Source organism: Urocitellus parryii, chromosome 14 (genome assembly GCF_045843805.1).
Source record: "Urocitellus parryii isolate mUroPar1 chromosome 14, mUroPar1.hap1, whole genome shotgun sequence".
Classification (NCBI taxonomy): Eukaryota; Metazoa; Chordata; class Mammalia; order Rodentia; family Sciuridae; genus Urocitellus; species Urocitellus parryii.
The window spans coordinates 47,137,539-47,154,228 of record NC_135544.1 but is presented as its reverse complement, the minus strand read 5'-3'; the positions used below and the strand labels follow the sequence as shown (position 1 = coordinate 47,154,228).

The window sequence follows — 16,690 nt, the reverse complement described above, 5'->3', positions numbered from 1 at the left end:
AAAAACAAAAAAGGGTAAGATCTGAACATGTAAAACTCACAGAAGAAAACAGGGGAAAGCTCCATGATTTTGGCCTTGGCAATGGTTTTTTAATATGATACCAAAAGCGTAGACAGCAAAAGCATAAGTGGAACTACTACATCAAGCTAAAAAGTTTCTGCACAACAAAGGAAACAATCTGCAAATAAAATATAACCCCCAGAGTGGGAAAAGTTATCTGTAAACCATATATTATATAAGGGGTTAATGTGTAAAATATAAAAGGACTTTATACAATTAATAAAAAGCAAAAAATATAAACAAATAGTTCTATTAAAAAAATGAGCAAAGATTCTAAATCAACTTTTTCCCCCCTAAGAAGGCATTTAAATGACCCATGACTCACAGGTATATATTGAAATGATTATTAACATCCCTGATTATCAAGGAAATGCAAATTAGAACTAGAATGAGCTATCACTTCATGTGTACTAGGAGGACAGTCATCAAAATGTCAGAAGATACCATGTTTTTGATGAGAATGTGGAAAAAAGGTAACCTCTATGTATTAACACTATGTTAGTTCATCAGAAAATTACACTTGCCATTTGATGTAGTTCTTCCACTTCTGAGCATATATCCAAAGGTGAGGGAGAGAGGATCACTGTCTCCAAGAGTTATCTGTACTCTCCTTAGCATTTCAGCTTTATATGGAATAGCCAGGAATTGGCATACGTTGTACATACATGTGTGAATATACAAAAATTAATTTTATTCAGCCTTAAAAATGAATGAGAACCTTCTTTTTGTAGGGAAATGTGTGGGTTTGCTCCTGTCTCACTAGGCACTGATATTAAAAAGCACATAACAGGCCTAGAGGTAACCTCATTTAACTGGTGGGCCTCTTCCTTACCATGTTACCACCCCAGAGAAAACATTGAACCACTGGTACCACACGGGCACTGCTAAGCAAGAATGGACACTGTCCATAAACAATAATAAAGCCTAATACTCTGGTTTCTCTTCAGATCGTATAAATCTTTCGCCTTTTTTAATAATAAAGCCTTACTAGCGCATAACAGCTGCCTAATGGCTCAGCTTCCACCTCTTACACATAGAACTTGTACCCAAGAGGGCTATCAGGCCTCCCTACCCCAATAGCTCTTAGCAGACTTCCTGATCTATACATATGCCGTCCAGCATGGTAGACAATAGCCACTTGTGGCTGTGGGACATGTGAAGTGGGTTAGTCTGAACTGAGATATGTGGTAGGTATAAACCACACACTAGATTCCAAAGTCCTAGTATGAAAAAAAAACATTAAAAGTTTGTGTTCTTTTTTCCCACACCGACAGCTGGTGACCACTCTCTGCCCAGTAGACTTGTTTATATTCTACATATAAGTGAGATCATGCAGTATTTGTATTTTTAGGACTAGCATATTTCACTTAAAATAATATCTTCCAGGGCTGGGGCTGTAGCTCAGTGGTAGATTGCCTGCCTCCACACATGTGGGGCAGGGCGCTGAGTTCAATCCTCAGCACCATATAAAAATAGATAAAGATATTATTACGTCCATCTACTACTAGAAAAAATATTTTAAAAATGTCTTCCAGGTTCATACATGATTTTACAAATGGCAGTTATTATATATATGTCAGTTCTGGTCACGTAATGTACAGTATGGTGACTTGCTAAATAATCATTACGTAGTTAAAATTGTAGATCTCAAGTACTCCCAAATTGAGACAGATAAAATTAATTGTAATAAGTTAACAAAATATATCCAACTATCACTTTTACATGTAATTAACATAAAATATCATGAAGATATTTTACATTCTTGTTTCATACTAGGACTTTAAAAATCTAGTATATGGTTCACACCTACAGCTTATCTCAATTCAGACTAACTACTTCACCTGTCCCAAAGCCACATGTGGCTAGTGTCTGCCATGTTGGACGGCATATGTATAGACATGAAGTCTACTTAGAAGCCAGTTAGGGAGCCTGATAGCCTACCTGGGTACAAGTCATGTGCTGTAAGAGAGGGAAGCTGAGCTGTTAGGCAGCTGTTATGTGCTGGTAAGACTTCACCATTGTTTGTGGACAGTGTCCATTCTGGCTTAGCAGTTCCCATGTGGTACCAGTGGTTTAACGTTTTCTCTGGGTGGTAACATGGTAAGGAGGAGGCTTGCCAGCTAAGTGAGGTCTCCTCTAGGCCTGTCGTGTGCTTTTTAATATCAGTACCCAGTGAGACAGGAGCAAACCACATACATTTCTCTACAAAAAGAAAATTCTCATTCAAAGATCGTAGGTGACCTCATCCCTGCGTCACAGTGAACTTCGATAAATGACCCATTCCCTGTAAGTTTGCTAACTGTTGATGCTTAATCCTTACCTAGCTAAAAAGGACTGTGGTTTTGTTTTCAGTTTGGGTGGGGTTTTAGTTTGTGTTGTTGTTGCTTTTTAAATTTTCTTTTGTTGTTGTTGTTTGGTTGGTTGGGTTTTTGTTTTTTAAACCCAGAGAAGTTTGTCTTCTGCAGTAGGTTTCTTGCTGTTTTCTAGAGGAACATAAGTGCTTTTCACTTAAGGGTTTTTAAACTTGTGTAAGTACCTGACTTGAGATATTTTTTTTTTTTGGAAGAGACTCTTGATGTTGTTTATAATTATACATGTCTAGTCCAAAATTGCTCTATAGGCTAGTTAAAATATTTTCAAAATTATTTAGAAATAGAGAAAATCATAAGCAAGCCAAGAGGCATTTGCTATTAGAATTCTTTGCAGCATTCATTGGAAGGCAGGAATCGGTCCTATCCATGTAATGGAATTTCCATAGAAGCATTTAACTGCTTGTCTGTTATATGCCTCCTGAGGTAAGGCTTACATACTCTAAAGAACATAAAGAGTACTCTCAAAGTATGCTTCTTCCCTGAGCCTTAGGCAAAACTGTGAAATAAGAAATGTGCATCTTGGCTGGTTTTCCCTGTTCCCTGCCTTCAGCCCATCTTTCCCTCCCAGAGATAGGTATTGCATCCTCTTTCAGGTATCTTATTTTCAGGTAGCTGGTACCTGTTTACAGAACTCGGAAGTGGCCCCATCCCATCATCCTGTGCATGTGTGGGGAGCCTTTGACCTGGAAGTAGCAAATGATGACTCAGCTCTGCTCTGTTTGCTAAGTGTGCTTTGCCAATATAGGTTCAAGGCTGAAGTAGTTGCTCATGGTACTTCCCACTTAAAGGGTCATTCAGCTGAGAATTCAGAAGCTCTAAAGCTGCTTTGTGTTAGCTTTCTCTGCTAATAATACAATACCACAGTCTGGGTAAGTTATAAAGAAAATAGGTTTATCCTGGCTTGTGACACTGGTCTGAAGTCAAAGGGCTGCATCTGGAGCCTTCCTGAGGGCAGTTTCCAGAATTGGTGCAAGGCATTGTGTGGCCAGAGACAGGAGACCTGGCCATATCCACTCGTGAGATAGCCTATTAACCCACATTAAGCTATTTATCCATTCATTAATCATGAGGACAGACCCCCAAATCACTACTTAACAGCCCCCGTCTTAAAACCTCATAACAGGGATTTAATTTCAACTTGAGTTTCAGATGGGACAACCCATATGCAACCCATGGCATGCTTTGGGTTCAAAAGGTTCACATCCTGGGGATGAAATGCTCAGAATCCAGTGGGATAGAGAGTTCAGAGCAAGTTCCTTCTGAGCCCCACACCTTACAGGTCTCCTGGAAAGACTAGCCCTGTCCCTTTATGACCTCTTTTGGCCCTTTGGGGGCAGCAGGTGTGGTTCAAGCCAACTGTAGTGAAGGTCTTGGGAGCATTCTTCTGCATGACACCTCGTGTGGCTCCAGCTAACTCCAGTGCAGTCAGAGGCATAACAAAATATAAACCAAACCTGTATAAAATTTCTGTCATCACAAGCTAAGTTTTTGTTTTAGGAGATAAAAATCACATGAGGAAAAGTTTAGCAAGAGATGGCCCTACTTGCTTATCCAGGGCAAGTAGGTTAGTTTCATATCCCCGTGGTTCAGAGGGCAACCTTTTCTCCATTTTGCTGAAGAGCAAATTCTTTAATCCCATAGGTCCTCTCAGAGTGGATTTTTATTTTTGTTAATTTTATACTCAGCTATAATCAGAACCTTCACAGGAGATCAAGCTGGGTGGGACCATTAGAAATGGACATAAACAGAACTTCTAGAGCCAGAGTTGCCCCCTTTGAGAGTTGGAACTAGATGATGTACTTCTCAAGTTTCCTCACTGCACAACAAAATGACATTTTCTAAGTGAGTTTTGTGGATTTGAAGAATTTTGAGCAAGACACAGTGACACTAATCAGGAGGCTGAGGCAGGAGGATTGAAAGTTCAAGTTCAAGGTCAGCCTGGGCAATATAGCAAGACTCCATCTCAAAAAATGAAGATAAAAAAATAAAATTAAGAATTTTGAGTTTAATTTTTAAAAGGATTTTAAAGACTGAGTTTAATGAAAGAATTTTGAGAGCTTTAGAGAAAATTGGAAAGAATGTGAATGGTAGCAGTATTTTAAAAATTGGTTCTTGCTGAGAATCTAATACTGTCTTTAATGGCTCAAGATGACTCCTCCTCCTCCACAGAGATGACCATGTTCTCACCAAGACAGCAGGTGCTACCCACTCCTGCTCCCAGCAGCAGCAGGGCTTGAGGGGAGCAGGAGAGGACTGGGAAGCTCTTCCATAAGCATTCAGCTCTAGGGTGGGTATTCTTTAGGGATGGCAGGAGGCAGAGTCAGCAAACACTGTCAACCAAAGAAGTTTAAGACGCCAAAGAAGTGTATTTGGGCTGAACAGAGTTTCTTTCTCAAGAAAACACAGTTTCAAGCAGTGTTGGCTAAGTGCTCTGGGGCCTGAGTGATTTCAAACAAGTTTTAAAGGCATATAACACAAGTGGAGAGGGGGAGGACATCAATTGTTTATCAAGTATTTAGACTGGTGTAGGCAGGGGTAGCAAGATGTCTTATTTATATGAGAAAGGGATGAAGTAACTAAAGGAAAATAGGTAAAGCCATTCTTCAAGGGGCAAGGACATAGAAATTCCTGGGAAAGAAAAGGAGCTACAAGGTAGGTGGCCATCTGTAGGATTGGAAGGTTCGACTTCCATGAAGACCACAGTATGTAAACTGCAGTGTATGCTGGGAAAGTGCTCTTCACCAGCAGAGAGTCACAAATGCTCTGAGGAAGACCAGGTTGACACCTCATCTCTCATGTCCTCTTGCCTGAATTAAGGGGTGCTTCAGTCTATTTGGCCTTTGATATCAATGTCTGCCATAGAATGGAGACAGGTGAAGCTCTTAGAACACTTCCTGTCTGTATTATGTCAGGCTTTTTGACCTCTTCTGCTTATATTATTGTTTAAAAGTAAGCTTTTCTTTAAAAAAAAAATAGAAATTAAAGTCACAGAATTTATTTAGGGGGAGAGAGAGCAGGAAGGGAGACTGAATCAAAAGAACAGAATTCACATTTCCTTAGGTTTTCCTAGAAGGCCATGGATACAAGTTATATACCCTGAAAATGTTTCATATTTTGCCCTATTTAGGCTGTGGAACTGTACCCTGAAGTCTGATGTGGGGGTAGCATGGGGGGAAAAGACTCAAATTCTTCTTTTTGAAGCTTTTAAGCCCCAGCACAACTTTCATATAAAAACCCCTAGATGTTGCTGCTTTAAGTTAGCAGGTAGAGGTGGGCACACCAACTGATCACAGAGAAGGTGTCTGCAACTCAATTCTGCCATCAGCCCCCCCGAGTGCAGAATGCAGATCAATAGTTTTTTCTTAAGCAGTCACTTCAGAAGCTCCTTGTATTGTTTGATTTGGGGTTTATTTCTTTGTTTTCCTGGGTAGAGATCCAACAGCAAAAAGTGCCTTGCTACATAAATGACCTTATTGGATTTTTTGTTCGTTTTATCGTAAAATGGCCTTTTATCCAATCTGCATGCAAAAACGAAATGCCAGGAGGAAATGTATTCGTGATTTGATTGCTGGAGCTGTGAGATCTGAATGCAAACAGGTAGTAAGTTAAAATTGAAGTGCAGTTTTATTTTCATTCAGGTTGTTACTGTCGTGTTCCTGTATCAGAGAGGAGATACTGTTCTATTAAATGAATATAAAATCATATGAAGGGCTCAGGAGAAAGAAGTTGTTCAGTCAGATACATGTAAGCTTATATGTGGATGTGATTAAACATCTTTCAAAGAATATTAATGGCAGCGATTTTTTTCCCCAGCAAGCAATTATCATTCAACCCAAGTAGCAGCTTACATGGCCTTAGACATGGTAGGCATTCCTGCCAGTAAAAGAGATTTTTTTCCCCTCCTACCTACTTGAGAAGAATTTTTACAGGTGACTAAAAATGACTTAATAGATCTAGCAGAAAAGAATGTAGTAAAGAGGTTATAAACTGAGGAAAGTATTTTAATAGAAAAAGAAACCATTAAGCATTGAGTTGTCTTTGGCTGTGGGTGGTCACAGAAGGCATCATGAAAATAGCTCATTTCAAGAAAGAAATCAACAGAGAGCTTGCTGACTGGGCCAGTCCAAGAGAACAGTACTTATATGCTTATCGGCAGAGAGTAGCCACTGCTCTTGGTCGTGGTAAAAACCCCGCCCTGAGTTGTTTTTTGGATAGTGAAATTATGTCAGGCAGGCAGACTGCTGAAAGTCCACTTACTCTGTTGGAATATACCTGAGGAAGGGAGCAGGGTGTGCAGCTCCAAAATTATTTAGAATTGATCTGAGAACGAATTTGCAGACCCAAGACAAAAAATCTCAATAACATGACCAAAGGTAGCCAACTGTCCCTGAGACACACCTCTTTCTCCAGCTCTTTGAGAAAGACACATACGCCCTAGAGGGCCTCATAATGAAGGCTGAGTTATGGGGAAGGAGAATGAGTTAAGGCTGTACTGATTAGCCAGGGGTAATCTCAACAATTTGCTGCCTCACCTTTCCACTGCCTCAGTGTTTGTCAGGGACTCATTTTCAAACATTCCGTCTCATCTTTAATGTGCCCTCTCAAGGACTATGTTAATTTTGTATAGTGATAACTGTGTGGCATGAAATTTAATTCAAACATCCTGGAGTTTTGTTTTTTTTTTTTTTTCTGCATTCCCCTTTTCTCCCATCTAGTTGTAAAAATTGTCAAAGGTTTGATACTTTAATATTGTTGCTATTTCTTTTTTTTGGGGGGGGGCAGTGGTACCAGGGATTGAACTCAGGGACACTCGACCACTGAGCCACATCTCCGGCCCTGTTTTGTATTTTATTTAGAGACAGGGTCTCACTGAGTTGCTTAGCACCTCGCTTTTGTGGAGGCTGGCTTTAAACTCCTGATCCTCCTGCCTCAGCCTCTTGAGCCACTGGGATTACAGCTATGTGCCACCACACCCTGCTTGTTGTTATTTCTTTAGTGCCAATACTACATTTCCTCTGGCAATTAATATTGATGAGACTAATATTATCTAACTCGGACTTTAATTGCAGGTTTGTATCCAAGTATGTTTCCTGTGGCAGATGTGATCCTAATATAGTATAGGTAAATTACATGCAACGATGATCAGTCAGGCAGAATCTAGATATAAATAACCCTTGATAAATCCTTATCATTTTAATGTATACTTTTGTTAGACAATATTTTTAAAGGCTTCTCTTAATAGCAGAATGAGATCTAGTAACTATCCAAATGAAGAACTGCCTGAGCCCCATGTATAGGGTCCAATTTCTTATTTTATTTTTAAGCTTGAAGTAGGTAATAAAATCTGTTCTTCACTTACTGCTCCATAGAGATGCTCAGAAAACAGGTCCAACTTATGAACCTCAGAAGTGTGGTAGACACAATGCTTCTATCTGGCAGTCTGGTGCACACTGTGCAGCTTTGGTCTTGCTCGGCGTCTTGACAACCAGAGTCAAATGGATAAGGGGAAGGGGGCAAGCCATCTCTGTGTGCTGGCCCTCGAGCCTCACAGCTGAAATGGTCAGGCCTTTGTGTCTTTGTGGAAAACGTGGAACTAGAGGAGCACTAAAAAATAATGGTGCATCCCAAGAAGTTCTTGAATCAAAAACTCATCAGCTAGCTACCATCAGCATCTACATCCATGTCATGCTTTTATTTCTAAGATTTGTACTATTCTAGACATGTAGAACATATTCAAAATACATTGTCTACTAGATAAGGGAAATTTTATTTTGTCCTATCTGTTTCTTCTTCCCGATCATGTCCATCAAGTGTTTATTCAGTGTGTGCTTTTAGCAAACAGGAGCAAAGGCCTTACCTTCATGTGACTGCATCTAGTGTGTGGGGGCAAAGGGGAATAAACAAGGTTGGTTGGTTCATTGGTTTTTAAATTAAAATATAAGACTGTTAAATGAGAAGAAGTGCTAAGGAGAAAATAAAATGGCAAAAGGCTAAGCTTAGGTGCTGGGATTTTAGATTTGGAAGGCCTTGGTGTAGAGGTGACCTTCGGATGAGGGGGTAAAGGACAGGAGGGCTGAGACCTGTGGACTTTATGGAGGCTAGCTTTGAACTTTGGGCAGAGAGAAAGCAAGTACCAGAGTCCCGCAGGAGGGGTGTGTCCCCACACTCAAGGACAGCCAGGAGGCAGAACCACTGGCAAAGAGCAAGTCCAGAGAGAGCACTAAGAGATCAGGCCAGAAACGTGGGGCACTGGGGGTGGGGGGGGGCCCTTGGCAGAAATGAGATTTTCTGCATCATTTTAAGAATTTGAAGTTGAGAAGATTTTCAAGATGAGAAGCTATTAGAGTACCTTGAGCAGAGATGGCACACACTGTCTTACATTTTAAGAGATCCCTGTCTCTTGAGAAGACTGTGCAAGGAGGGCCAAAAGGGAGCAGAGGAGTCAGGCAGCTGTTGCAATAATCCAGGCATAGCATGACGGTGCTCGGTGCAGGCAGGAGTGTGCAGGTGATGAGAATGACAGGACAGAGTAGGGCTCGCTCAAACAATAATGCATGTTAGAGAAAGCACAGAAGTTTCTAAAATAACCACATTTCCTTCTTCATGATTTAAAAATGATCTCTAGTTTGCTTCTTATAGTCTAGAATTCCAATCATTAACCTTAAACTGCTATGGAGCTCTGATTTTTGTTTAGCTCAAAGAATCTCTTAGAAACGTCATGTAGAATGCTCCTAGGGAAGGACTGAGAGACTTGTACTTCAGCCATGGAAGCAAATGATACAAAATTATCAATGGGGATAATAAAGTCCTCATTGATTTAATATTCATTATGTAACCACAGTGTGCTCATAATGAAGTAATGTCCATAAATAACTTGTTGAACATTCAGAGAAAATCCTAACAGAGCTGTACCACACTAAAGCTGGTTAACCAGCTGATTTTTTCCTAAATAAAATCAAGACAGGAGTTGCATGTGCAACTCACTTGGGACTTACTATTGAGACCAATCGAGGTGTTGACCTTTATATTAGTTACGAATGCCTTAGGGTCTGGGGCTGTAGCTCGGTAGCAGAGTGCTTGCCTAGCACATGTGAAGCACCGGGTTCAATCCTCAGCTGCACCACATAAAATAAATAAAAATATTTTTTAAATCAATCCAGATTTTAAAAAATAATGTTTTGGGATGCAAACAATGGAAAATTTGACCAAGTATTTAAACAGTGTAAAGATTCTTCTCACTTAAGAAAAACCAAGTGTTAGTAACTGGCTCCTTATCATTGCCATTGAGGGAGGATGTACAGTCTTTCTAAATTTCTAATCTTTCTCAGGTACATTGGCTTTTCAGTTTTGGTGCTTTTCATTTCTTGGTCTCAAAACAGCTAACAAAGCTCCAGGCGTTTTGTCTACTCCCTTTACCATGATAGCAGTAGCTACTTTCACAGAAGCACCCTTGTCACTGGCCACAGCTGAGCCCTATCCCTGCAGGGGAGCCTGGCAGAGCTGGCAAGGGTCACCACCACATCTGGTTTAAACCATGTTTCCTCCCATGCCGCAGGCCACAGTGACAACCTACATTTTAAAAAGAAAGTAAGTCATAATTTCTTTAGCATGGGGAAGAGGCTGTTAGGGAAGCAACAGCGCCTGCCTTAACATCCCTAAGCTTCTTTGATCAAAGTTGACCATTTGAACATCGATCATCAAGTTTTTTAGGCTCTGATACATCGGACCTTTAAAAAGGTCCACATACACACACACACATTCTCTCTCTCTCTCTCTCTCTCTCTCTCTCTCTCTCTCTCTCTCACACACACACACACACACACACACACACACACACACAGTGGGAGAGAGAAGCTTTAAAACATTGTTTTGGGCAAAGATTTTTTTGGACATGACCCCATTAATACAGGCAACAAAAGCAAAAATTGACAAATGGGATCGTATCACACTGAGGAGCTTCTGCACAGCCCAGGAAACAATCTACAGAGTGAACAAACAGCCTTTAGAATGAGAGAAGATATTTGCAAACCATTCATCTGACAAGGGATTAACATCCAGAATATGTAAGAAACTCAACTAGACAGCAAAAAAAAAAAAAAAAAAAAAAAAAAATCCAACTAGAAAATGGGCAGTAGGGAAGGATTTGGAGATGGGGGTGAGGGTGTGGGAAGGAGAACATGGAAAATGGGCAAATGACCTGAACAGACCTTTCAGATGACCAAGAAGTATATGAAAAGACAATCAGCATCACTGATCGTCAGGGAAATACAAATCAAAGCAATAATGAGATACCTGACTCCAGTTAGATAAGACAAAAGATGGCAATGCAGGCCAGGATGCAGGGAAAAAGGAGCTCTCATATACTGTTAGTGGGAATGTAAATTCCAACAGTTGTTGGGGCAAAGTGGCAAAATTCCTCAGAAAACATAGAATTATAGCTACCATGTATACACCCATACACTACTGGGTGTATATCCAAAGGAATTTAAATCACTTGTATATTTATCATAACACCAGTCACATTCATCCAGATATGGAATCAACATAGGTGTCTATAAATTGATAAATAAAATACAGTGTGTATGTGTGTGTGTGTGTGTACAGTGGAATCTTATGCAACCTTAAAAAAGGATGAATTTCTATCATTTGCAGCAACATGGATAAAACTGGAGGGCATTATATTAAGTGAAATAAGTCAAAATAAATCAGGCATAGAAGGGAAAATACTGCCTGTTCTCACTTAGGTGGACACTGAAAAATTGATCTCAAGAAAGTAGAGAATAGAACAGTGGTTACCAGGCCTGGGAAGGTGGGCGATGGAGAGAGGGGAATTCTAACAATACAGGGGTGGAGCTGGACTGGAGGAGTAACTCCTCATGTTCTCTAACACAGTGGATAATGTAGATGTGGCAATGAGACCAGTGGAATGTTTGAAGAGTAAGAATTTTGAATGTTCCCAGCACTAGGACATGATGAAGTCTGCGCTGAGTTATCCCCATTATTCTGATCTGATCATTACACGCCTTGTGCACGTTGCACATGGTACCTCCTGGATATTGCTGTGTCAGTAATAAATAATTTCTAAATGATTTACAAATATACCGCCCAATTTATTTTTCCTTACACAGCAGCTGTAACTTGAAACTTAAATTTTACTATTGGTCTTAGGAAAAAAAGGATGAGAATCATGGCTTCTCTGAAAGGAAGGAAGAAGACCGCCTTCCCAAAGATGGGACTGTCGTTATGAGAAGTGCTAACCCTCTACACTCCAGAAAGACAGTGGGAATCAACAGAGAAGGGGCTTTAAAGTTGCATTCATTCCTGATGCTTCTCTTGGCTTCACACAGAGTTATTTTAATTTACTCAGAGGCTTTCCAAAGCCTCTACAGAAGGGTTCATATATTCGATGAGTCTGTAATCCTGAAAGACATGGCTGAGGCTAATGGCTGCTGAATTGTTATGAGGCTAAAGTCATGTTTTCCTAAAAGTTTTGAAGAAGCACATTTGGTTGGTATAAGTGAAAACTCTGAGAGGTAAAAAGCAGAGCCATGTTACTGGGGTTGTGGCTGCTGACCCGGAAGCCGTTTTAATCAGAAATGGAGCACAGCCATTTGGAAATTCATAAACTCACATAGGCTTCTTTTTCATTTCTCTTAATGACAAGAGAGCAGCCCTTGTTTTCTAGCCCCCTCACCCTTTCCTCTGCTCTGTCTTGTCTTCTGATCTGATGGCTCATAGGCTGCCATGCCCCCGGGCTATACCTTTTATTCCTTGATTGACAAACTGATGGGATCTATTTGACACAATAGCTTCACAGGTGGAATTGTGGAAAGTGTGGATCAGATGCCTTTCCTTCATGTATTTTTCAAGTAAATTTTCTCTAGTATCAGTCTCTTCCAAAATGAATAGAAAACTGGCCCTATCACCTTCTCTTCTTTTGTCCCCATTCACACCATCTTGATCAACTGCCCTTCATACTCTTTATCATTTAAATGCTTCAGCTCCATGAAATAGTAGCCCTGATCCTGGCTTCCTTAATCAATTTTTAAACTACCTCTAGATCATTTTACTAAATCTTGTTCTTATTGGGAATAGTGCCTTTTTGTACTATTTAATCTTGCCACTCAGGCATTTTGGAGAAAGATTAAGTAATCAATTCTGAGAATGAATAGGATTTTAGAACCTTTATGTCCTTTGGATATCATCTGGTTCAGTCTCCTGATTTCACAATGCATAGACTGATGTGTGATACTGATAACCTTCTTTATTAGTAAATGCCCTTTTCAAGTTCTCATGTGGCTTTCTAAGATAATGTTTATAATGTTATTCTTTATTTTGTTAACTTCTATATCAAAATTGGATCATATATCAGTTATTAAAGGCTTCAACTACAAATAAAAATGCTTAACATTGGCTAAATGATGAATTTTAATATTTTAATTAAGAATCCAGAGGAAGTAGGGGGTCATGGGGTTGGATCAAGCTTATTGTGTCATCAAGAGCATAGACATTTCTGTCTTTTTGTCACTTCCTCAAGCCTAGCCTACTGTGCTTTTGTCTTTATACCTACTGTCCTACATCATTCTTGTCAGCTGGCAAGAATGAGAGGAAGGGCTAGTACCAGGGTCCTCTCCTCTAAAGCCTGTCCCTGGTACAGAAAGCAGAATTCCTCTCCTAGAAATCCCTAGCAGATGTCATCCATCTCCTTGGCTAGATGTCACCTGGCCCTCCTAGGTGCAAGCAGGGCTGGGAAAGAAGCTGTGGTGGATTGTATCAGCCTTTGTGATAGGAGAGACACAGGAGAAGAGGAGGTTGAGAATGGCTTTTGATTGGCCACTGAATTGTGCCGGACAGAGGTCACTATGAAACATACATTCATTCCTGTGTCTGTATCTTCATATCCAGAGAGGGAATGTAGCTTACCATCCTGGCAAGTTACATTCTGTTCTGAATTCAGACTGCCTGGGTTCAAATCAAACTTGCATTTCTTGCTTAGTATGGCTGCAAGCTTATCTGCCTTTGTTTTCTTCCCTGTAAAAGAGGGATAATAATGCTACCAATTATATGTGATATGTATGAGTAACTAGAAGTCAGCATGGGAGCCAAAATGTAAAAGTCACCAAATCATCAGCCAGAGCTCAGCACCCTGCTTGGAGACCCACCAAGCCCAGAGCAAATATAAGGATCAGCAGCTTTCCCACTTTGGAGCCAAGAAACTTGGAGAGGTAGCACTTAGTGCAGTTATTAAAAGTGACATATGCAAGACTGTAATCTAACTAGAAATGTCCCTGAAAGATGTATAGTCTTAACAGAATTTGTCTGCCTTTGTTTGGATGATTTGTAACTGACATGTTCTTTTGTTTAGAAATAAAATACTTTAAGTCTTTGTAAATTCTTCATGTGTGGAGGCAGCATGGTGAAAGACTTATTTTGACTAAAATATATCAAATCAAGAATCTGAGAGCATTTCTATAAATCACAATATATATGTTGGGGGGGCACACACACACAAGATCTAAATAAGTGACTTCCATAGAAACAGCATCAAAAACTGTGGCAGGGCTAGAGGAGAGGAAAGAAGTCTCTGCAGTGTTCTCAATGATTAGAAAAAGGTAAATCAGGGAGCAAGGGATTGTTTGAACCAGGCTAATATTCAATAAGTAGTTGATGAAGGAGAATTTGTTGGATGAGAAAAGCATCTGAAAATAATTTGAAGTAGTGTAGACTTCATGTTTATACTGGTAGCTGCTATTCACAATAGCCTGAGGATGAGGTGCGGATCATTCCAGCAAAAAAAGAAAAAAAGAAAAGGAATGGAGGGAAACCCAGAGCAGCTTCTGGAAAGAGTTGTGGTCCTGGAGGAGCCTGGAGTAGATTCATCATAGAAGGATCCTTCCCTCTAGGTGAGTCTTGGCCAAGTTGGAGTAGGAAAGAGTAACAGCTATATCCCAGCCAGGTCCATACAAGGCCTAGGTCATGTGGAGGAGGCTCCAGTGACTCAAAACCAGAGGTTACAGCCCCCCAGGGCTGAGATCCTCTGGTGCCTGAGTGCTCAGCATGCACAATTCCTCCATCAAGTAGCCAGTAACCCAGGCCGGCATTCCATCAGAATATGCAGAACAAATGATAGCTAAAATTCTGACATAATTTCTATCTGAATCAATTAATCAGTCCCATGGCTGTTGCTGCATGAATTGTGTCATGTCAGAAATGAAGTCGAACTCCCACCAGTCATTCAGGGCAGTTGTTCAGTTCTCCGGGTGGTCCACCCGCGAGGTGTGCGGCACGTGCATTGGTGAGCCGTGTACTGACTACCCTTCTTCAACTTTCCCTTTAGAAAACCCGTTATGAAATTTACGTTGGCATTCTGAAAGAAGGCGGCAAGGAGCTCCTGAGTCACGATGAAAACGAGGCTGCGGGACTGAAGAAGTCTCACTCGAGTCCTTCATTGAACCCAGAGTCATCCCCAATCACCGCCAAGGTCAAGCGTAATGTGTCAGAGAGGAAGGACCACCGACCTGAAACACCAAGCATTAAGCAAAAAGTTACTTAGGATCCACTCTGCTGCCAGGAAGTGCTGGTCATGGAGCAAAATAGGGTTTTTCAAGATATTTCTGGTAATCCGTGAATATATTAAAAAAAAAAGTATGTGACTAAATGGTGCATTAGTAACTTTTTATATTGTATATTTTTGTTAGTTTCTGTACAGGTTGTCTTCGCTCTTGATTTCTTTGCTTTAATGATTTTTGCAACTTGATAACTAATGCACCTTTTTTTGTGAGGGGGAGAAGATCGTGATTCCAGAATGAATTACGCATCCCTTCTCCTTTGGTTTTTCTCGTTTGCACTCTGCTCAGTTGTTTTATGTATTCTCAAATCCACTGTTATATTTTTTTTAAGGTAAAAAATTTAATCCATTGTGTAACACTTAACTGGACAAACTTTGTAGTTTAGTAAATTCTAGCCAGAGTTAATATAAGCCTTTATATGTGAAATCTTGCCCAGTCACGGAGGTGAAGTTGAGTCCTCACAGATGCTCAAGTGAGAATTACGATGCTGGGGATCGAGATGTTCCTGTGGGATGCAGCTCTGCGTGCACCCCAGCACTTCTTGCTGAGTTCTGACCCTGCTAGAAGCAGGGGAAGAGGGCACAAAAGGTCACAGGACTGGAGAACCTAGGGACACACATTAGCTTGCTTGAAGTGTGGATTCCCTTCCAGTCAAGCAAGGCAAAGAGGAAGAGAGCCGTCTTGCCACTGAAGGCTGAGGACACATTGATACTAAGCAAATTTTGTTTTCTAACTGATAGTGGCAATCATTGGCTCTTGGGAGCTGCAGCAATAGACATGTGTTTGGTCTGCAGGAAATTGTTACCTCACTCCCATAGGGTCTAGACTAGGAATCCAGAATCATCTCTATCACTGATACCTTTCCATCCAGGAATATATTCTTTTTTGCTCTACATATATATATAGGCATGACATCATCTCCTGGTTGTAAGAATGTTGGGGTTTTCCTTCATAACAGAATAATGTTGAAAATGGAACCCCTTTTGCTCTTTCCTTAGTCAAGACAAAATAATGGAGCAAAAAGCAGCTGCAGCTGTTCAACAGTGGATATAGATTCCCTAAGCTAAATCTGAAAGTGATAGTGTGGATGAATTGTGGTTAGAAAATGGGGGAATCTTCTGATTGCATATGCAGAGTTTCTTAGTTTGTTCTTATGCCAGTCTCTGGACAGCCATTTTATTCTGTCACTGTTAAACTCGCACCTAAATTTTTTTAACCTATTTTTAAATCATTTCTTTCTGTATACTCAAAATAGTTCTGTTACAGTCATGAGCTCGTTCCAGTGACAGTCCCTTTGAAATTCTGGGAGATAAACAGAATATTCTCTTGTAAAGGAACAGAAGGGAGTGAATGTTGAGTCCCCAGTGACTTAAAGAACTTTTAGATTTCCACACCTTGAAACTGTTCCCTGAAGCTGTCATCTTCCCAAACCATCCAGCTTCAAAACCGACAGTATCACTTTCCATGTTCTTTTCCCTCCCATAGGAATTTTCTCTACTTTTCCTTAGTTTATTATTGTAGGTACTGGGACCAAAGCATCTGCTGCTCTGCATGAATAGCACAGTTCCAGTGGACTAGAGAAAACCTGCTAAGACATCACGGTAGTTTCTAGTGATATATTGTTACGATGTACTCACATTTAGTTACAGGATTATTTATTAATGTTTACTTCCTTCACCTGTGTACATG

At 40.4% G+C, this 16,690-nt stretch overlaps 1 protein-coding gene across 1 annotated transcript in view; it reads left to right on the top strand.

Annotated features, from left to right (window-relative positions):
• Psd3 (pleckstrin and Sec7 domain containing 3) overlaps positions 1-16,261 on the top strand; it is a 461,162-nt gene extending 444,901 nt beyond the window's left edge. The window contains exon 16 of the mRNA XM_026395813.2: positions 14,770-16,261. Coding sequence (XP_026251598.2) covers positions 14,770-14,985 — 216 coding nt within the window. The 3' untranslated portion in view covers positions 14,986-16,261. The remainder of the gene's footprint in view (positions 1-14,769) is intronic.
• Positions 16,262-16,690: the final 429 nt, after the last annotated feature.